The following is a 23,498-nucleotide window of genomic DNA, read 5'->3' as shown; positions in this document are numbered from 1 at the left end:
AGAGGCTCCTCCTCCTCTCTCTCCCTGCAGCTCCTACTGCTTTCTGTTATTCCCTCTCACCTTTTCTCCTGCCTGCCTGTTATGTCTCTTGTGCCCTCCTTCCTCCAGCACAGCACGCCACCATCTCTGTGCATCTAGAGCAGAGAGAATACATATGCATCAGCAGCAGACACAATTTTCTACACTCTGGGTCCTAGTGGTGCCCCCCCAAAGTCTGGCACCTGAGGCGGCTGCCTCAGTTCGCCTCACAGTAAGGCCAGCCCTGTCTGCAACCTACCATGTGTAAGTTGTACATGACATTCTGCGTGGTGGATCTAAATGTTCTTTACACACACAAAATACATTGAAAGAACATTATTAAGGTTGCAAAATCAAACACTCAAAAATTATAAAATGACAGAATTAAGGTTGCCTGTGAAACCTAAACTCAGTTTCCTTGAGCATGTGCATTATGATACAGTCTTTAACTATATGATCACATACATATTTTCCACAGGACCCCTTCCTCTTTCCATGTGCAGGATGGACATGCTCTGAGGGTAAATCAGGTTTGTGTACAGAAGGAGGAAGTAGGACTCCTGCCTCATTTGTTATAGAAATTGGAGGGTGTGTAGTGAGTGAGGGCTGCAGGAAGAGAGAGGGTGGTCTCAAGGTCAAGGCAGTTTAATACTGCCCTGGAGAACTGGATTCTATTATTGCCCCTTGTGATGGGGGGTCCACCTGACACAAGGCCTGAAGGAGTTAAGGTGTCTAGGTGGGCCAATTAATTGCATACATTGCACCTGGAAGAGGAACCAGGGAGTAATGAGGGTTAATTAAAGCAGAAATGCAGCTGGAGAGGAACAGGAGGGGCCTGTATAAAGCCCAGTGGCTGAGAGCAGAAGGGGACTGTAGAAAGAGAGGGGCTGCAGTCACTTTCAGGGTAAGAGACAGCCAGGTAGAAAACAACCTAAGGATATGGCAGTAAGGCTTGGGATTGTGCAGAACTTGACTGCATGTTGTAGGATCCAACATGTAGGGGAAGTGGCACCATTAAGGGGCAATGAAAGAGAAGACTGCCTAGGACAATGGGTCCTGAGAGACTTTGAGAATGCAGAAGGAGAAACTACAGTGACCTGGCCAAAGGTCAAACCATGAAGCAAGAGCAGTTGAGTCCCGACACAGTGAGAAACAGAGTGCAACCGCAGGAAGGGGGCATTGGCCTGCATAGCTAATCCTCAGACATGACCAGAAGAAGGCGCTCTAGCAGTGAGTAGAGCACCCCATGACACCCTTTCCAAAGAGTTCCTAGTGTTGCTAGGTGAGTCATTTCAACTAAATTTTTCACAGGTAGTCACTAATTGTATGTTCGTCAATTTCTTGGTGCCTGACTTGATACTTTGGGGTCTGATTTACAGAAGTGATGAACAACCACAGCTGAAGTCTTGGGAGCTTGTACTTTGAACATATAAAGTACTTTGCCAAGAAACTCCGAAAAATCATGTCCTAGAGGTCTCCAATTTTACCCAAAATTAATAGATACTTTTGAACTTAATCCCTCTGGTGCAGTTTCCCAGCTGTAAAATGAGGATATCTGCCCTTGCCCCCATCTCACAGGGGTGCTGTGAAAATAAATTAATCAATCTTTGTGAAGCATTCTGATTCTATAGTGATGAGCACCATAGAAAACCCCATGAGGAAATTAATAATTCTGACTACAGAGCAGAGTTTGAATAGTGTGCTGTAAATAAGACCTGAGGCCACACACATTTAAATGAAGAGAAAACTAAACATTGAATAGTGAGCAATGTCTGTCCCATGCACTGAATGAGGCAGGGGTCTTGCGGGGGTGGGGAGTGGGGAGGGGGAATTGGATGTGGATCATGTAATTATAGACTTTATCATAATGCATCCCTCCGAGTGGGCTGAAATAACGTTGTTAGGTAACTCTAATTCTGGCATTTACTAACTTTTGAGTGCTTAACTTTGTAACCTTAATGTTCTTCTAACATAATTTATCAGCGTGTGACTCTAGAAATACACTGTGATCATGTACCGGTAATTAAAGACTATTATAATGCATAATCACCAGAGATAAAGTTTAAGTTAAGACTAAAGAATGAACAGATTTTGTTTATTTTGTATCATATTTTTAAAAGTCTGGTGTTATGGGAAGGCTAGAATAAAGAGAGTTGCGTTTTTCTTTGGAGGAGTTAACGTTCATGGTGTTGCCGGCACAAAAGGCCTGAGGCAGCAAACAGTGATTCGTTGCCCGGAGTGCCTCGCTCCAATTAGACACACCAGGGTGGAGAAGCAAAAAAAGTTTATTTGAGATCTCAAAGCGCGTGCTCGGAGACCACGTCTCAGATCAAGCACACCCCAGACAAACAGCTCTCTGTCTTTATACATGATCTTAGCTAAGCATGTCTATTACCCCCAATGCCCAGCTCCCCCCTCCCCCCCCCCTTCTCCCTCCTTTCTAGTTCCCATACAGCAAATACATTATGAAGCAGCAATTACTTTAAACAGGTTAGATCATACTTGGCAAAAAAACATATTATCTTGTTAGTAACTTTTCTTGACCGGTCATTCTGTTTCACTCCCTTTAGCCAGGTGCAAGCAGGCTGTATAATTGCCTCCTGGTACTGATAACTAGTTGCCACACATTCCATTCTTTCCATCTAGCCTGTGGAGTTAATTAAAGTCTAAACATGGACGCGGTTCGGACAAGCAGAGGCCTAATACAGGGAGCCTTCATTGGCACTGTCATTTTCCACCCCTCTGTCAACACTGGGTCATGCCTGGTGCCACCAACAATTCCCTCCTTTGAGAATACTCAACAAACCTTTGGCTGAGTGTTCTCATATACTGTGGACAAAACATAATTGAGTTCTATGGAGCTGGGGCTGTCAATGAGAGGGTACATAGGGACCTTCGGGGCACGGGGGGTACAAAGTTTACGAAGGAGCAGTTTAAAACAAGCAGATTAAAAACAAAAGGGACCAGGCCCACAGGTTAGGCTGGCCCTGTGAAAATAAACACAGCCAACGCTCAGAGTGTTCACGGGAGTGCGCTGTAACTGTCCAAAGGGGTCACAGGGCATTCCCAGCAGGCCTTACTGTCGCCTGAATAACAGCTTAAGTCCCAGATCGTCGTTGGCAGTCTTCTCCGCAGGTTGGACGGTCCACCGTTCAGGAGCTGGCACTGCTTTCAGACGGGAGTAGTGGATCCAGTTCTTGTATCCCTCGACCTTTGCTGCTGTGTGGGTGATCAGCAGGACGGTGTGAGGTCCCTTCCACTTCTCTTGGAGAGGCTCGTCCTTCCAGGTACGAACGAGAACGGAGTCACCAGGCTGCAGGGAGTGGACAGGGGCATCCAGCGGGAGAGGCTGCAAATCTTTGGTATACCTGTGGAGAGAACAGAGAACAGCAGACAGAGAGCACATGTACTGAGATAAGAAACCGCAGCCTACCTCCCACTCCCCTAACAGAACCGGTGTACCATTCATAGGCCATGCCCTCCCAAACATAATCTCGAAGGGACTAAGCCCTAACCTGCCCTTTGGGAGAGCACGAACTCGGAGCAAAACAAGGGGTAAGGCATCAGGCCACCGAAGAGAAGCCTCTTGGCAGACCTTTGAGAGATGCCGCTTGAGTGTCTGATTAGTACGTTCCACTACTCCACTGGCCTGTGGTCGCCATGGAGTGTGGAGCTTCCAGGTGATTTGTAGAACATCCGAAATCCCCTGAATGACTTGCGATGCGAAGTGTGTTCCATTGTCAGATTCCATCCACTGGGGGAGTCCAAAGCGAGGAATGATCTCCTTGACAAACTTGAGAGCCACTGTTCTGGCAGTGTTGTTTTGGCATGGGAAGGCTTCAGGCCATCCGCTGAATCGATCCACCATGACAAGGAGGTACCTGAATCCTTGGGTCCGGGGGAATTCAGTGAAGTCTACTTGCCACACCAATCCTGGCCCTGGGGTAGGTTCCAGAGTGGCTGGTGGCACTGACACTCCTGGTCGAGGGTTGTTCTTTTGACAGACTAAACACTCAGCCTGTACCTGGGAAGCCAGGGGTCTTAATCCAGAGGTTAGAAAATACTTATTCATAAGCTGGGTGAGAGCCTCCCTTCCAGCGTGAGTGGTCTGATGTAGTTTCTGTAGTACTGGCCGTATTAGGCTTTTAGGTAGGAGGATTTTTCCTTCTGTGGAGTGGAGCCATCCCTCCTTTTCCTGGAGCCCAAGGGAGTCGGCCAGATTCCTTTCTTCACGAGAGTACTGAGGGGCTGGGAGCTCACCCACTGATGGGATGAGGGCATGCACATGGGCCTCCTCAGCTTCCAATGGTTACAGGGTGGCAGCCCGCTTGGCTTCCCTGTCGGCCCTGGCGTTGCCCTTGGCTACGTCCTAGTCTTCTCGTTGATGAGCCTTGCAGTGCACCACTGCTACCTCTGAGGGGAGCTGCACCGCTTCCAGAAGCCGGAGAATCTGTGTCCCATGCTTGACCGGGGACCCCTGAGCTGTAAGCATTCCCCTTTGTTTCCACAGACCAGCGTGAGCATGCAATACCCCAAAAGCATATTTTGAGTCAGTAAAAATATTAACCCGTTTGTCTTTTGCCAGTTCAAGTGCACGGGTTAATGCTACAAGTTCAGCAAGCTGGGCAGATGTTCCAGCAGGTAAACTCTCTGCTTCCACTGTATCGTAGAGGGTCACAACAGCATAGCCAGCCCTCCTTTGCCCATCTATGACAGCACTGCTCCCATCAGTATACCACTCACAGTCTGCATTTGAGAGCGGTTGATCTTTTAAATCTGGACGGCTGGAGTACTGGGCATCTATGATTTCTAAACAGTCATGTTTCTGCTCCTCTGTTTCTGGTAACATAGTGGCTGGGTTGAGGGAGGGGCAGGTCTGCAGGGTAACTTCAGGATTTTCTAGGAGTTTAGCCTGGTACCGAGCTACCCGAGCCTGCGTGAGCCAGAGACCACCCTTAGTGTCCAGCAGGGCTTGAACCATATGAGGGGTATACACCTGCACAGTCCCCCCCAAAGTCAGTTTCTCTGCTTCACCAAGCACTAGGGCAGTTGCCGCGACAGCTCGCAAGCAAGCTGGCCACCCCTTGGCAACTTGATCCAGTTGTTTAGAGAAATATGCCACAGGACGTTTCCAAGTGCCTAATAATTGAGTAAGCACCCCTAGAGCCACTCCCTTCCTTTCATGCACATACAGTTGAAACGGCTTAAAGATGTCTGGGAGACCGAGTGCAGGAGCTTCCATTAGCTTTCTCTTTAATACTTTAAATGCCTTGTCAGCTTTTGAGGACCAGTGAAAGGGGTCGTGATCCATTCCCTTAACACATTCATACAAGGGCTTAGCCCACAGTCCGAACTCTGGGATCCATATTTTGCAAAAGCCTGCCATGCCCAGAAAAGCCCTGAGCTGTTTACGATTGCTTGGGACAGGAATTTGACAGATTGCTTCCTTCCTCTCGTTTGAAAGCTGTCTCTCCCCCTGTCTTATGTGAAATCCTAAGTACTGTACTTCTGAGAGGGCAATTTGAGCCTTGCTCTGAGCTACCCGGTATCCTCTGAGTCCAACAAAGTTCAGGAGGCTCACAGTGGCGTGGAGGCAAGGGGTTAATCCCACCGCCCCTATTAACAGGTCGTCCACATACTGGAGGAGGAGAATCCCGTCCGGAATATTCCACTCCTCCAGGTCTTTGGCCAGAGCCTGGCCGAACAGCGTAGGGGAGTTCTTAAATTCCTGGGCTAACACAGTCCAGCAAAGCTGCCTTTTAACCCTTCGGTCATCTTCCCACTCGAAGGAGAAAATCTCCTGAGATTGTGTGTCGACCGGAATTGTAAAGAAAGCATCTTTCAGGTCTAGGACTGAAAAGTGGGTGTACTGCCCTCCTATAGATGCCAACAGTGTATATGGGTTTGGAACAAGGGGGTGCAGAGTCTTAACCCGTTCATTAACTGCCCTCAGGTCCTGGACCAGCCGATAGGTGCCATTGGGCTTTCGAACAGGCAGGATGGGGGTGTTCCAGGCTGACTGGCATTCTCGCAGTACCCCGTACTTCAGAAACTGATTTATAGTTTCCTGCAGCCCTTCTCTGGCCTCCCTCTTTATCGGATACTGCTTGATCCGCACCGGACTTTTTCCTGGCAGGAGCTGAACTTTAATGGGGGTGTGATGTACTGCCTTTCCTGGGACCCCCGATGCCCATACTAGAGGAAAAACCTGGTCCTCCCACTGGCTCCACTCTGGGGCTTGCATGGCTGAGGGCTCAACTGCAAGAGTCATTATCCAGGCATTCTCTGGGGGCAAGGTGAGGGTGATTTCATCTTGGGTGAAGTGCAGGGTGGCACCTAAGCGACAAAGCAGATCCCGTCCCAGTAGAGGCGTTGGGCAGTCGGGGAGGTAAACCAGCTTGTGGGAGAGAGTTCTGTCTCCCAAAGCACATTCTGCTGGGGCATACACTGGACATTTGATTCCTTTTCCTGTAGCGCCGACCACAGTGAGGGAATCTGCCACAGGCAGCTGGAGGGGTTGATTTACAGCGGTTCGAGCTGCTCCAGAGTCTACTAAAAAGTCTATTTCAGAATTTCCCACCCGCATTTTTACTCGGGGTTCCGGGGGCAGGATAGTTCGTCTCCCCTGACACCCCTAGTCTTGATTCTCTGCTGCCATCATAGGGGTATCTTCCCTCTCGGGGCACTCATTTTTCCAGTGTCCCTCCTTCCGGCATATGGCACACTGATTGCGACCCAAACGCCTTTCCTGTGAGCCAGGGCGCCCACGTCCACGACCTCTCATCCCCCGGCCCCTTCCACCACCTTCCTGAAACTTCCTCTTGTCACTGGCCTGTACTGCTGCAACCATCATCTTCACTTGCCTTTTTTCCTTCTCTCCCTCTCTAAGGCTGTAAGCCCTGTTTGCAGTTTCCAAAATCTGTGCCACAGACATGCCCATCAAATCCTCCTTTTTCTGCAATTTCCTTTTAATGTCAGGGGCAGCACGGCTGGTAAAGATACCTTTTATAATTGCCTCAGTTGCTGCATTATCCGGGTCTGCGTTAGTGTTTTGCCGAATGGTATCCCGGATGCGCTGCAGAAAAGCGACCGGACTTTCCTTAGGCTCCTGTATGAGCTCATAAGGCTTGGCCCAATTGTTATGGCGAACAGCTGAGCATCGGAGTCCTAGCAAGAGCAGCTCCTTGTACACAGTGAGGCGGGTCTGACCATTAGGCTCATTAGGATTCCACCTAGGATCTGCTAGGGGGACCATATTGGCAGGAGTGGCAACATTAGCTGGATCCCGATCATGCCTTAGTTGTGCTTCTTCTCTTGCCTTAGCTATAACCTGATTCCTCTCCACTTCAGACAACAGGGTCCTCATAAGGATATTACAGTCATCCCAGTCAGGCTTGTGACTGGCAAAACATCCCTCAAAAACCGAAATAAACTTGCTGGGATTCGTGGAGAATTCCCCTGCCTGTGCCTTAAAGGCTGCTAGGTCCACTGGGTTAAAAGGCACATGTGAGTAAACTAGCATAGTAGTGGCCCGGCGCCCCTCTGCTCCCAGGCGAGCCACCACAGTCTCAGTAATCAACGGATAAAATCCCACTGAAGGAGCAATCTCTGAAACCTGAGGCACCTGGTCTTTATACGGTGGGGGTGTAGGAGCCGAAGGGGACACCGACTCTGCCATTACAACCGGGGAGGGGTTCGGGGAACTAACAACAGTGACTGCCGAGCCTGTCGGAGTCAGATTACACTTTTGCAACAGATCTGACCTATCTCTCAACAACATAAACAACTGTGCATACATAAATTCATTCCACTTATTCATTCGCTGACAAAACAAAGCTAATTGAAGGATCATGTTGTAATTAAGTGATCCCTCCGGTGGCCACCTCTCCTGGCCCTCTAGCTGATACTGAGGCCAGTTTACTGTACAGAATCTTTTCAGTTTACTTTTAGTCAATGGATCTTTTTCAAACACTTTCCAATTCATCAGAATGCATTCTAAGGGTGTACACCGTACCCTGCCTGTACTCTGTCCCTGCCCCATACCTATGGGAAGACACTGGGCGTCCCCAGGTCTTAACAGGCAAACAAAAGGTTAACAGCACTGGACTGTTCCTACCTTGTCCACGAGACCGGTTCCCCACCGTCGCCCGTAGCTGCTTCTCCACTATCTGAGCGCGTTGCACCGTAGTGCCCTCCGGGGTCGACCACACCGTGTCTCCGCCGAGGCCCCCGATGAAGTCACCGGTGCGCGCTAGGCATCGGTCGTCGCCGCAATCCGTCGACCTCCAGGAGGGGTCCGGGCAAGGCTAAATTTAGCCTCAAGCCCACCCAGGGACGCCAAAACTGTTGCCGGCACAAAAGGCCTGAGGCAGCAAACAGTGATTCGTTGCCCGGAGTGCCTCACTCCAATTAGACACACCAGGGTGGAGAAGCAAAAAAAGTTTATTTGAGATCTCAAAGCGCGTGCTCGGAGACCACGTCTCAGATCAAGCACACCCCAGACAAACAGCTCTCTGTCTTTATACATGATCTTAGCTAAGCATGTCTATTACCCCCAATGCCCAGCTCCCCCCTCCCCCCCCCTCTTCTCCCTCCTTTCTAGTTCCCATACAGCAAATACATTATGAAGCAGCAATTACTTTAAACAGGTTAGATCATACTTGGCAAAAAAACATATTATCTTGTTAGTAACTTTTCTTGACCGGTCATTCTGTTTCACTCCCTTTAGCCAGGTGCAAGCAGGCTGTATAATTGCCTCCTGGTACTGATAACTAGTTGCCACACATTCCATTCTTTCCATCTAGCCTGTGGAGTTAATTAAAGTCTAAACATGGACGCGGTTCGGACAAGCAGAGGCCTAATACAGGGAGCCTTCATTGGCACTGTCATTTTCCACCCCTCTGTCAACACTGGGTCATGCCTGGTGCCACCAACAATGGTCATCCCCATTCTTTCAGGGATGGAGTTCCTGATTTGCTGACCAATTACTGTGAAAGTTGTTTTTCCTATACGAGTTCACTTTTGAGGTTGACAGTTTAAATTTTCTAGTGGAACATAGCTGTCATAGGAAATCATGATCACAGAGGGTGAGATGATCCCTGTGCAACCTGCTGTCTGTTGGCTATGTTCTCTATTCACAACAGGGAAACGTAGGTGTAATAACTTAATTCACCAATCTTTACAACAAGAAATAATTGATTGCCAGTAGCTGAGAAACCCTTTACCAGCCCACATTAATGTAACATATTTAAAAATGTAACTATATATCTGAATAAGTTAACATTTGTAAATTTACTGGGAACATTAAAATATATATTTTCAAAAAGATATTACTCAGATTGATTTTAATAAGCCAGGAAGCTAAAATTTCACCCAATCTAAGAAAAAATTGGTAAAATTACTTTATCGCAACTGCCTATAATTTGCACGCACTGTTATTTGTGCAATGAAACAACAGAATTTGCATGTCCAAACACCTACATCAGCCAGTTAAAAGCTACCTACTCTGCATGAACAGATGATATGTTCATGCAGCTTTAGACAGGTTTTTGGAAATTTGACCCTAGACATTGCAGGACTGGTTTGCACGAATATAAATGTGGAAACGCCTAATTTTGAACAAAATAAAAATTACCAGCAGAAGCTGACAATAAAATACTTTCCCCCTCCCTCCTAATATTAGAATTATTTTAGTTATTGGCAGAAACTTTCCCCCTTCAAAAAATAAACTTCAGCTTTTCCTCTCTTTCTCAGGCACGTTGAGCTGACAGCTCCAAAAGCAAGATGGCTGCTATCAAAAACCAAAGCCTTCAGCTGAGGGTCATGTGATCTAATCTCTCTTCTTTAGGATCTCTCTGAACACAGCAGCAAGCAGCCTAGCAGCCAGTACTGCAAGCAGACTTGCTGAAAGCTCTGAGGACTTGAAGGTTTTCTGCAATCTGTGGAGCATCAAGAATACAGATAGATGAAATGCATGTTGATTCTATTACTTGGATGCTCTGTCATGTATTACAATTTTTAAAGAGAATTGTGCTTGATCTGGGGGTACACTCACAGAAGGTCACATAGGATTATGGTGGTTTTTTTGGTTCATTGAAGACTGGAGTGGTATCTGTTTTAGGATTTAAAAATTATATTTCATGGGAAATAGCTGGTGCTCTGTGGAAGCCATTGAACATTCATTTACTTTCCTCTGAATGGAATTTAAGTATCTTCTTACTATCAAGTGAGCAAGAACATATATGCAAAATTAATTCATTTTTCACAGTAAGAAAAGTGGATATAGTGCGTTAGGACAGTTATAGGGACTTGGCACTGAAAAAAAGATGCTTTTCCTCTCTTTTGTGAAAAAGCTAAGCAAAGACTGAGAACAGGGGGAAAAACAGCTGATTTTTCTGTAAGTTTTCCCATCCTATTTTAATGTACAATAAGTTGTTTTTATTGTGATCTGCTGGGAGGGCGATGTATGGTGTGGACTGGATTTTTCTTATTCATGTTTGTTGCGGTAAAACATGCTGAGGAAACACTGTGACATGGAGAAACAAGAAATATGGGAACAGTAATAGCAGGGCAGAGTCATGTTTTCCCCCCTTCTTTCCTTTCCTGAGTATAATGATTCATGAGGTAGAGACATGACAAGTCAAGCCTGCTTTCTGGGACACAAATTCTGTGAAGACTTTGCTGGGTACAATCAACTTGGCTTTATTCACAAAAGCAGTTCTTTTGCCTGTATGCTCTGTTCAGTGGAAAGCATTGGTTCAATCATGTGTGATTATTAGGTAGGGAGAAGGAAGAAAGAACACTCACCATGGGGTACAATGGAAGCTGGATTTCAAGGAATGAAAGTGACCATGTCCTCTATCAGGATGTCACCAGAGCTTTAGAAATTAAGAATGTATCTAATACACAAATTGTGTGGAACAATAGAAGCTACAATGGGATCGGACCCTTGGAAAATGGGGAGTACAGTGAGGAGCAAACCTACAGACATTTCACTACCACTGTGCAAATTGTCATCTTTATAGGCTCTCTGTTGGGTAAGTAAGCATTGTTGCAGTTTTTCTGTTATGTGGGTTTACTGGTGGCTGCAGTCTGTGACCCACACCCAAACTATAATTACTGTGGTCACAAATTACTACCACACAGGCAATCCTTGGTTGTCATTTTAGGTTTTTGCTTTCTCCTCAAGTGGAATTAATAAAGTGTGCCTTTGAGTTTTCTATAGGTTTCTGATGCTCTCTGTAATATAGATTACAGCTACCAAAAATTAGTTGAAATTGCCTTGATATGCATATATATTATTTAGTAAACTTTCCCTTGGGAATTCAAATATATGAAAGGATAATGCATTGATTGTGCTCTTATTTTCAAAGGTAATGGGATATACAGTAATTATAATAGAAATTAATTTAAAATGTTTTGGGTAAATGATTGTCAATTTTACATTGGTCTCCTGCAGATTTCAATGGAATCCTTTGTAAATGTTTGTGCTGTAAGTTATCCATGTGATGATGTACTTATTTGCCATGTAATAGCTAACAAATTAAACTTAATTAAGATCATGTACAGTTTAGATACATGGTAGTAACTGCTAATATATTATTACATAACTTTACTCATTTGTATATATTTGCTTTCTAAGGATTTGTAATGTGGCATTTTGTTATCAATTACATTTGCTTTTCTTTCAAGAGACAAGCCAAGACAAGCATTAGAAACAGTTTTGTCTGTCATACCTGTAGGTGATCTTAATTTATACAGTTTGGGAGATCAATACATTAGAGTTTAATAAAATGCCACGAATAGGTAAGTCATGCAAAGCCAATTATTTTAATAAGATGAGACTTTTCACATAGGAGCTGATCCTGAGAGCTACTGAGCACCTGTGGCTTTGACTGAGTTCTAGGGGACTTGCAGATGGTCCCCACCTCTCAGGATGAGGCTACAGTCTTTTGGACACAATTGACTGAACATTTTCAGTGGTGCTAGGATATATTTTGGTGGTGGTGATTAATTTTAAAATTAATCACTTCTCCCTGGTAACAATTCATATTTCTTTAGTCTAGCTTAAATGATTATATTGAATAGCTTCCTTTCTGAATACAGAATAAGAATAGTCCTGTGATAAAGACATTAGACTGGGACTCATATTCAAGTTCAATTTCTAGCTCTGCCACAGCCTTGCTGTGTGATACTGAATAAATCATTTACTCTTTGGGCCTTAGTTTTCCCCATCTGTAAAATGGAGATAATTCTTCTTTTCTTCTGCCTTTTGTCTGTCTTGTCTATTCAGACTGTAAAGCTCTTTGTAGTATGGATTCTCTTACTAGGAGTTTGTAAAGTTCCTAGCACAGTGGATCTACCGATTCTGTCGAAGTCTCTATGCCAGTGGTTCCCAAACTGGGGTTCGCAAAATGTTACAGGAGGTTCTTGGGGGTGGGGGGAATTCCCTAATGGCAGACAGAGCTGTCCCTAGGGACCCCAGACAGGAGAGGGCCAGCAGCCTGGAGCCCCTGGACTTACACTTGCTTTGATCTGCTTAGCTCTTGGATCTATCACACTGAGGAGGTTTAAACTTCAGGACTCCTTATAAGAAAGGGAGGTGGATATTTTTTGCTGTTTTTTAAAATTAAATAGGCAGCTAGTATTGTTTTTTAAATTATTATGAACAAGTTTAAGCGTTGTTGTAACGTGCGTTGTTTGCCCGGACTGCTCAAGACCTGAATGCTTGTGTAGGAGGAACAATTTGAGTTGTCTTCTTAAATACCTTCATGCTGTTTCACATCTGATACTCCTTGATGAAACATAGGAGCCTTGTCTTATAACAAGCTTATTCAAAGTGATACAAACTACTAAAGTGAGATCTTGAAAGAGTGTTGCCGTTTTCATAATGTAATAAAAATACTGTAATGATAAATAACTTATAAGCATGTCATAAAAACAAATTTTATATTTCCAAGATCACTGCTTTTATAATTTATACTCGGGTAAAGGAGAAAATCCCAGGAAACATTCATTTTTTAGGAGGGGTTTGCGAGACATACATTTTAGTGAAAGGGGTTCACAGGTTGTTAAAGTTTGGGAACCACTGCTCTAGGTGCTATTGTAATACAAGTAATGATATGTATACTCAGTTAAGCCCCAGTCCTAATATTGGCATTCATGAATCAGACTCCAAAAAAAAAAATCAGGCTTAAAAATTAGATTTTTAAACAATTCATTTGCCTTCTGTTTCTTGAGGCTTTAGAATAGCATAGGGTTATCTATTCAGATTTTTCTCTACAGGCATGAGAGCTAAAAACTTGCTTTCATGTAATTGGCGTCTTCCCAGGAATTGGGCTTTAAGGAAAAATACTAAATTTCACAAGACTTCTCATAAAATCATGAGAGTTGGCAAATTGCAATCTGATTCACCCAGCAAGACCCCCAGTGAAGTAACTGACCCTTTGGCATAGGTGCAAGGGTGCATCTGCAGATTAGATTGCAGTCTGGGGCCTTTGTCAGCTTCCTTTATCTGTGCAGGTCTTTCACACAACAAAAAAGGAGGGGAAGACTTTTTTTTTAATAGGAAAATGTGATTGTAAATCAACAAAAATGGTCAGGGGGCTTGGAGCAGGTATAGTACCTAAAACTACTTCTACCTCTTAGTTTTTGAAAATCCATTCTCCCTGTATAGGTCTCTGCTGCACTGAATCACTAACTATTTTAAGTGTTTATGGCTTCTTATTATCATAATATCTGAGTACCTCCCTCCATTGAATGTACTTATCCTCACAACACCCCTGTGTGGTAGGGAAGTTAGATTATTTCCATTTTACAGATAGGAGACGAGTCACAAAGAGCTGAGAGACAAAGTGACTAGCCCAAGGTCACACAGGAAGTCTGTAACACAGAGCAGGGAATTGAACCCCACTCCCTTGAGTTCCAGGCTAGTGCCCTAATCACTGAATCATCCTTCCTGTCTGACAGAACAGCGGTGTACAGATATTGCAGATAGCACTGTGTTGAATGTAATTTCAGGATGTAGAAGGTTCAACTTCTGATAGTTTGTCATTTGTTTCAGGTCACTTGAATGGAAGCTGATCCTACAAACATTTAAGCATGTTGTTAACTTCCCATGGTAAAGTTATGCAAATGCTTAAATATTAGGTTTCTGTGGTGTGGATTTACTTTGTAATCTTTAAGATTAAACCCTGTGAAACTGTAGCTGTAATATAAACCTAGGGACCAGATCCACAAATCAATACTCATGTGAGCAGCCTCATTACCTTAAATACCCATATGTAGATTGAGCCCTACAAGAAAATTTAACAGTAACAGGTCTTTTTAAAGAGAGATGTATAATGTTTTTTTTTTCTTTAATACCTGTGACTTGTGGGAAGACTTGTAACAGGAAGTGGTGTATTTATGTTAGTTTTTCCTTTTAATATGTGAAGAGGTTGTTTAGGGTGAATGGTTTTGGTATTTGACTTTAGTTTTCTACACAAAGTAAACAAACAGCTCCAGTAATTTTTTTCTTTATGGCTAATGTTAAAAATACATTAACAGTACATTCTCAGATATATTTTATAATTTAATTGACAATATTAGATTAGCAGATGTTACTTTGCTTTAAAGGGGAATGGATCCCAGCTGTCACTAGCCTGCCAACGCCTGAATATGGACAGTGACCTTTAAATATGTGACAGAAGGTTTAACTGGTAGACACAAACCAAAAATATCAGAAGGGCATGCAATGACGTGGGGTTCATTTTTTTTTAAATGTGTAAATATTTTGAATAACCTTAATTTTCTACTTCAGCATTTCTGACATCAGTAATAAAGAATCAGAGAATGCCAGGTTTTGACTGGACAAACATGAACTTTGGTCTAAAAATCCTTTTTATAATTTAGTGCAGTTGTTAGAATTGCTGCTATAAACAATAATAATTATGTAGCGGACAAACTTGTGCTACAGTTTTACACACACACACAAAACTTATGAAGTTTTGGGTCTTACTCTACAGGCCTTTCTCTGGGGCAAAGCAAACCCACCCCACTTCATTCTCCACAGCCAGTGTGGAAGGCTGTGACTTAAGTGTAACAGGTAGATGGATCACTGTAGCCAGGTCCTTGACTGGAAGGAAGGGGTGAAGTTTCCTAGCAAGCTGGATGTAAAAGGAGGCATTTTTAGATAATTCTGCTACCTAGTTACCCAAACTTAGTCAAACAGAACCCCGAGACTTTACACCACTTTGATAAAGGGAGGCTGTATACCTACAATGGAAGGGGGAGACAACATCTTGGGTAGCTCTTCAGAGTTTCTCCTTTTCAACCAGCATTACTTCAGTCTTGCCTGGGTACAGCTTCAGCTCATCATCCAAGAGCTGATTTCTTGTAGGAATTCCGACATTTTAGTAGTGATGGTACTTGCATCATTTCAGAATATGTATAGTTGTGTGCCATCAGCATACTGTTGACAGCTGAGCCTGTAGTATCTTGCTGCCTTTGCCAGTGGTCTCATGTGGATACTGTAGAGAAGAAGGGGTAGCATGTGGGACCCTGCAGGTGAAAGCCTTTGGAGAGAAGGAGCAGTTATTCATCACTGCTCTCCTCTCTACTGCAGAGGAACAATTGTAGCTATTGTAGTGCTGGGACATCTTCTCATGTGAAATCAATACCTTTTGGTCCACTGTGTCAATAATTGCATAAAATTCCAGCAGTATTTTTCATGGAGATCTTATGGCCCTGGACACAGGCAAGAAGGTTGTCTTTTAGTGCTACTAGAACTGTTTCAGTAGCTGTGCCCCTGTGGGGCAATCTGGGTGCAGATGGCTCAGTGTGGGGTCTGGGTGTGTGTTGGGGATCTGGATGCACAGGGGCTTGTTTGGCGGGGAGGGGTCTGGGTGCAACAGTAATGGGACTCTGCAGGGGGCCCAAGGGAAGTGATTATTCCTCTCTATTCAGCACTGGTGAGGCCACATCTGAAGTATTGCATCCAGTTTTGGGGCCCCCCACTACAGAAAGGATATGGACAAATTGGAGAGAGTGCAGTGGAGGGTAAAAAAAAAATGATCAGGGGGCTGGGGCACATGACTTATGAGGAGAGGCTGAGGGAACTAGAGTTATTTAGTCTGCGGAAGAGAATGTGTGTGTGCGGGGGGAGATTTGATAGCAGCCTTCAACTACCTGAACAGGGATTCCAAAGGGGATGGAGCTCGGCTGTTCTCAGTGGTGGCAGAGGACAGAACAAGGAGCAATGGTCTCAAGTTGCAGTGGAGAAGGTCTCTTATGAGTTTCAGAGCATTGAAGAGCTCCTGGTTAAGCCAGTGAGGTCTTTTCCCATACTTCCTATCTTTCCTACACAGTGGGATAGTTTGCTCTTGTGCCCTTATAATGTCTCTTATGTTTTGCCATTGTTTGGTTTCCTGTTTGTCCCCTCCTTCACACACACAGCCTCCTTTGATTTAACTCAGTGCAGCCATGAGGGATATTACACAGGTAAACTGAGGTGCACATGATATTTATAAAAAAAGAATATACAGAACTCCCTCATTCTCCACATCATATAAATAAATTTTCCGGAATCCCCTGCCCTTCCAAAAAGAAGAAAAAATCATTGATGTATATTCTAAAACTGCAGCTTCATGAACAAGAGGGAAAAAATAATCAATGAAGTGCTATAACTAGCAAGTTGCTAAAACTTTAAAGATGCTGGCCTAGGGAACAGGGCTGGCTCCAGGCACCAGCGAACGAAGCAGGTGCCTGGGGCGGCCAATGGGACGGGGAGGCACGTCCGGGTCTCCTGCGGCAATTCAGTGGCAGGTCCCTCTCGCAGCGAAGGACCTGCTGCGAATTGCCGCCAAGGAATGAAACGGCCCGGTTGAGCTGCCACCGAAGTGCCGCTGATCACGGCTTTTTTTTTTTTTTTTTTTTTCCCCTTCGCCGCTTGGGGCAGCAAAAAAGCCAGAGCTGGGCCTGCTAGGGAAGAAGCAGAGGTCAAATGGGCTGTCAGCAGCTCCCTAAGGAGAGATGGAGACAGACACACTAAGAAGGAGGTGCAGAAAGTAGGCTTTCTCTCCCAACCCAGAGATGGAAGTAACTGGGCTGAATGGAACTCACTAAGCTTGCAAAGAAAGAGTAAGGTTTAGCTGGGGAGGGGAGATATGTTACAGGATTCTTTGTTTTATCCCTTTGGTCTGAGTGCTGTGTGCCTTTGGTAAATAAGAGAGACAAGATGGACCAACTTCTGTTGGTGTGAGAGACAAGCTTTTGAGCCACACAGAGCTCTTCTTCAGGTCTGGGAAAGGTACTCCCAGCGTCACAGCAACATGGAAAACGGAACAGATTGTTTAGCATAAGTAGTTAGCACATATTGTAAGGGACCATTCAAGGTAGAGTGGCCCATTAACATCTCTGCAGTCCTAAGACAAAAAGAGGGGGGTAATGGGTTACAGGTTGTTGTTGTAATAAACCATAAATCCAGTGTTTCTCTTCAGGCCATGATTTTTAGTGTCTAGCAGAATAATGAATTTAAGCTCCCAGGTTCATCTTTTTGAAGGTGTTGTACAGGTTTCCTTTTGAGGATGAGGACTGATAGGTATATAGAGTGACTGCTTTGTGAAAAGTGTTCACTTACCGATGATAGGGTGTTCATTTGAGAGCACAGTGATTGTCTGGGTTAACCCACATAGTTGTTAGTGAGGCATTTAGTGCACAGAATGAGGTATACCACATGTTGTGATAGGCATGTGTAGGATCTATGGATCTTGAAAGGTAAATTGTGGGGGACATTGTTGATCGTTGTAGCAGTGGAGATATGTCTGCAGCTTTTGCATCTGTTGTCCTGGCAGTCTGGTGCCACTTTGAGTTGGTGTGTCCTGATATGTGGGGAGTTTGCTTCTGAGTTTGCTTGGAGAGGCAGTGGGGAGGGGTTGTCTGAAGGCCAGAAGTGGGGGTTCAGGAAATATTTCTTTCAAGATGGGGGTCGCCATCAAGTATGGATTGCAATTGTTTGTTGATACCCCGTATGGGTTCCAGTATGGGGTGGTTAGTAACAACTAGGGGTCTACAGTCGGAGGTGGTTTTATTTCTGTATTGAAGCAGGTTCTTTTGGGGTATTCCATTAGAGAAGTAATGGATGGATGGCCCATTCCATTAGAGAAGTAATGGAATGTCTTTGTTTGGTGAAGGTGGTTTTAAGTGTGTTAAGGTGTATATCCTGGACTTTTTCCTCACAGCATATTATGTGGTACCTAACCTGAGTACCTGCGTATTGATGATAGATTTCTTGGTGTATTTGGGGTAGTTACTGGATCTGTGAAGGGAGGGGTGGCGATATTCTGGGTTTCTTGCATATGATTGTCTGTAGGATTCTATTGTTAAAGCTGACTGTGATGTCCAGGAAGTTGATGCTAGTGTGGGAGTGTTCCAGAAAGAGTTTAATGAACAGGTGATGGTGTTGACGCTGTGGTAGAAATCTATGAGGGAGTTTAAACCATCTGTCAGAACCAGCTTTAATTAGCTTGCTGCACACAGGTCCGGTGAGGAAAAGGGCTTATAGGTGCCAAACAGTGTTGGGCCTGTCACGTTAATACAGTTGGTAAACGGGGACTGCAGTCCGGAGATCTAGTCTGAGTGGTAGGACTACATGGTTCCACCCAGAGGCGTGGAAGTATTGAAATCTGTCCCCAAGAGGGTGCCCTCAAGAGGGACTAAAAGAGGTCTAAGGCATGGCTTGCCTGTAATCATGACACATGGCTAGCTCCTGAAGAGGGAGATTAAGGTCTAGTAAGGGTAATACAGAGATTATGACAATTAAATATTAACTAAACTTTCAGGCACTAGACTAACAATCTGGAAAGTACCTAAAAAGGGCAAGTGTACCAAAATCTAAATAATACAATTTGTTTCCTTTCATTATATCTGAAATAAATATAGGGTATCTTCCTTAAAATCCTTAGTTTTGCACACAGAACATAAGAACCTGAGAATTGCCATACTGGGTCAGACCAATGGTCCATCTAGCCTAGAATTCTGTCTTCCAGTACTGGCCAGTGCCTGATGCTTCAGAGGGAATGAACAGAACAAGGCAATTGTCGAGTGATTCATCCCTGATGATCCAGTCCCAGCTTCTGGTAGTCAGAACTTTAGGGACACCCAGAGCATGGGGTTGCGTCCCTGACCATGCTGGCTAATAGCCATTGATGGATCTATTCTCCGTGAACTTACCTAATTCTTTTTTGAACCCAGTTATACTCTTGGCCTTCACAACATTCCCTGGCAATGAGTTCCACAGGTTGACTGTGTAGAATGTGAAGAAGCATGTTTGTTATATTTTTTTAACCTGCTGCCTATTAATTTCATTTGGTGACTCCCGGTTCTTGTGTTATGTGAAGGGGTAAACAACACTTCCTTATTCACTTTCTTCACACCTGTCATGATTTTATAGACCCCTTTCATATCCCCCCTTAGTCGTCTCTTTTCTAAGTTGAACAGTCCCAGTCTTCAGAGGAGCCAACTCTGTGGGTGCTCCCGGGGTGGAGCACCCAGGGCTGGAGCACACACAGAAAAAAACTAGCAGGTGCTTAGCACCCACCATCAGCCAAGCTCTCTGCTCACTGGTGGTCCCTGCCAATCAACTCCTTCCCCTCCCTCCCACTGCTTCCTGTACACCACAGAACAGCTGTTCCGCAGCGTGCAGGAGGTGCTGGGAGGAGTGGGGGTGGGGTATACTCAGGGCAGAGGGTGGAAAGAGGTGGGGAAGAGGTAGGGTGGGGAAGGAGTGGGGACAGGAAGAGGGGGGCAGTGGTGGGGCCTTGGGGGAAGAGGTGGAGTAGAAATGGGACGAGGCGGGACAGGGTGTGGGTTTGGGGGAAGAGGTGGAGTGGGAATGGGCCGGAGATGGAGCAGAGGTGGGAAGAGGGGGGACAAGGTGGGGACTTGAGGGAAGAGGTAGAGTGGGGGCAGGGCCTGGGGTTGAGCACCCCTGAGGAAAATTAGAAGCCGGCGGATGTGCCAGTCTTTTAAATCTCTCCTCGTATGGAAGCTGTTTCAAATCCCTAATAATTTTTGTTGCCCTTTTCTCTACCTTTTCCAGTTCTAATATATCTTTTTTTGAGATGGGATGACCAGAACTGAATGCAGTAATCAAAGTGTGGGTGTACCATGGATTGATATAGTGGCATAATGGCATTTTCTGTCTTATTATCTATCCCTTTCCTAAAGGCTCCTAACAGGATATACAAGTAAACAATGGAAGGAAATTATATATCTCAACATTTTTTATTGCCACCAATCTCTGGTATCTCAGTGCCTTTGCCATAAAATCAATAACAAAGTCCCTGGTGTACTTCCTGGAATCTCTGGCTCTCTTCTCATTTTGCAGTAAAAAGTCTGCTATGTCTATCTTTTGGTTTGGGTTGGTTGGTTGATTTGTTTGCCACAGGTTTTTATTTTTATTTTTGCTGGGGTGGGGGGGAAGTGTTGGGTAGATGGTGGTTTCAATGTTGTGAGTGTCATTCTTGCTGTGGTGGAAAGGCTTTCTCAAAGAGGAAGAACAACGAGGAGTCCTTGTGGCTCCTTAGAGACTAACATATTTATTTGGGCATAAGCTTTCATGGGCTAAAACCCACTTCATCAGATGCATGGAGTGAAAAATACAGAAAGCAGTATAAATATTACAGCACATGAAAAGATGGGAGTTGCCTTACCAAGTGGGGGGGTCAGTGCTAACGAGGCTAATTCAATTAAGGTGGAAGTGGCCTATTCTCAACAGTTGACAAGGGGTGAATATCAGAGGAGGAAAATTACTTTTGTAGTGCTAATGAGGCCAATGCAATCAAGGTGGACATCACCCATTTCCAACATTTGACAAGAAGTTCTGACCTCTCTGAATTAAGAGAGCTGAGCAGGGAGCCTAGGGGCTCTCTGGGTCAGGAGTTCTCAATCTTTTTTTTCTGAGCCCCCCCAACATGCTATAAAAACTCCAGGGCCCAATGGGCATGGGGGGACTTGGGGTTCTGGATCGGGGGGGGGTGGCAACAGATACAGGTGTAGTTTGATTTCTATTTGGGGGGGGGGGCAGAAGCCAGCAGGGCTCAGGGCGGGAGTGCTACCTCCACCCCCTGACTCACCTCAGCAGGCCACCCAGGGTTGGGGTGTGTGTGTGTGTGTGTGTGTAACCAAAAATTTATTACTCCAAAGTGGGGGGCTCAGCTCAAAAAAATTGAAAACAGCCCAAGGTGCAGGCAGGGGGGTAGCTCAGGGTGCAGGGAGGGCAGAGTTAGGGGCTGTGGTCACTGCTTCCCCGAGGGTTCTACCTGCCCCAGAACCAGCTTTCCCCATTCTGGTGGCTCTTACTGGCTATGTGAGCAGCAGCAGGAGACTGGGAACCCTGCAGTTGCCTTCCCTGCACTGACAGGATCCTGCTTCCTGCCTCTGACCTGGCCAGGGGGTGGGGCCTCGGGAGCGGGGAGGGGAGGAGCTGGGAATGTGTAGAGTTGCCTCAGGACTGCCCCACTCTGGCACTGCAGTTTTTGGGGGTCAATGCCCCTGAGCCACCCAACTCTGCCCATGGTCTCAGGGCTTCTGCCACATGGGGAACCCCAGGGCTTGGGGCTCCGGGATTCAACCCCACAGCTCGGGGCTTCAGCCCTGTGGGGGGGCACCGGGGCTCAGGGCTTCAGCTCTGTGGCTCCTGGTTTCTGCCCTGCAGAGCACCGTGGTCCCCATAAAAGGGCTCGTGGACCCCAAGTGGGCTGCAGACCCCTGGTTGAGAACTGCTGCTCTAGGGAATTCATCAGGATGGGAAGCCTGTAAGAGGAACTTCTGGAGAAGATAGCCTCCTAGACAGAAGGCTGCAGTCAGCAGGCATGCCAGGGGTCTCCCGAAGCCTAGCCTGGCAAGGATAACCTGCTAGCCTTGGGGAAGAGTCGCAATGGATGGCCTCCCCTTGACTCCAGAGAAGGACATTACTTCAGTAAAGAGGCGTAACCCCAGGGGCTCAGACTAGAACCAAGAGGACCTTTGGGGAAGAGCCTTAGTAGAGGTAAGCACTGAGGCCAGGTAGGGGACATGGTCTAAGACTGACTTAGTCGACCTGCTGGGATATTGGAGTGAAAGTTTTGTTTATGTTCTGCATTGGCTTTTCTGTTAATAAATGAGACCCTCCACAAGAGGGTGCTCTTTAACATTTAACTGGCTATTTGGACTTGTTGATAGTTGACTTTTTCCCTCACCCAGAATAAAGGCTCTCCTGCAACACCACACTTTCCTGCAAGGGGGCGCACTGGTTCAAACCAGAATGGAACCTGACTTGGGTAAAGCTGCTTTTGCACACACTTCTAAAGAGAGCTTATACAGGATTAATGTTAACAAATGATGTTACAGAGGTGTTAATTTATATTTACAATAAGTTTACCTTGTATGAGTGGAAGTCGGGGAAGAAGATCAACGCACTTGCCTCTCTGAACAATTTGCTAGTAGGTGAGGAGCATTTTGCTCTCTGCCCTGTTGATCCAATGCACATCTATTTACTGCTCTTGTTAAAGAGCCAGAAAGATCGACACAAATGGCTCAGTGAAAGGCACAGTAAGCAGAGTTAGTAGGCAGGTCATTAAAGAATTTTGGGGCCCTATTCACTATAGAAATTGGGGGGTCCCCTTCCTTAAAGTGCCCCTGCCTGATACATACCATACTCCACACATATATCCCAACAACCCTCCACCAGCCCTCTTCCATCCTGACACACAGTCCCCGTACCTCCCAGCAGCCCTGACATACATCTGTCTCACTGCACCCCCCACCCCCACCAGTGGTCCGGGACTCCTCTTAGGAGTTCTGTGCAAGTGCACCAATGTATGTTGCTTAATACCAGATCTGCAATAACTTCAGCTTTCCTGTCCTTGGGCCGTTTGGGCATAGCAAGATGACAGTACTCTGTACCTTTGTGGTGGATGGTGATGTCAGCAACACTTCCTCACACCCTCTGGTAGGTGGTTACAGAGCAATGCTGGAATCCTGGAGGTAGCCTTTGCTATAAGTGTCATCTTACAGAATGAGGAAAGTGACTAAAATGAGGAATGGCTAAGAAGGAATGTGATACTTTGGGATCCCCACTTGGACCATCTAACTGAGCCACTGGCTGTGGGAAGCAAGGCCTCCTTGGTACATGTTTTAAATGGCCATGCTTTTTGCCTTCATAGTCCATTACTTACTATTTATTACTGTAAATGTAGAAGAATATTTTGGTGGTTTATGTCTACTTAGCAAGAAACCAAGTGAAAGTTTGTCAGAGGTAACAGCAGAAGCAGAAAAAGCAGTGTTATAAAGAGACACACATTAATAGGCTCTTGGCTTACTAGAGAAAGTGTGTCTTCCCACATGAGTATATAGGAGAACTGTATATGGGAAATGCATGATATACTAGTAACATTGTGATAGGAGAGAGGAAGAATCTTACACTTTACTTTGGTTGCAAGAGAGGTTTAAATTGATTCTTG

At 45.4% G+C, this 23,498-nt stretch overlaps 1 protein-coding gene across 1 annotated transcript in view; it reads left to right on the top strand.

Annotated features, from left to right (window-relative positions):
- Window positions 1–901: 901 nt before the first annotated feature.
- GPR176 (G protein-coupled receptor 176) overlaps window positions 902–23,498 on the top strand; it is a 79,065-nt gene continuing 56,468 nt past the window's right edge. The window contains exons 1-3 of the mRNA XM_045013694.1: window positions 902–1,300; window positions 8,976–9,167; window positions 9,772–11,054. Coding sequence (XP_044869629.1) covers window positions 10,826–11,054 — 229 coding nt within the window. The 5' untranslated portion in view covers window positions 902–1,300; window positions 8,976–9,167; window positions 9,772–10,825. The remainder of the gene's footprint in view (window positions 1,301–8,975; window positions 9,168–9,771; window positions 11,055–23,498) is intronic.

Source organism: Mauremys mutica, chromosome 4 (genome assembly GCF_020497125.1).
Source record: "Mauremys mutica isolate MM-2020 ecotype Southern chromosome 4, ASM2049712v1, whole genome shotgun sequence".
Taxonomy (NCBI): domain Eukaryota; kingdom Metazoa; phylum Chordata; order Testudines; family Geoemydidae; genus Mauremys; species Mauremys mutica.
The sequence above is the reverse complement of the archived record's forward strand: the minus strand, read 5'-3'. Positions and strand labels throughout refer to the sequence as shown.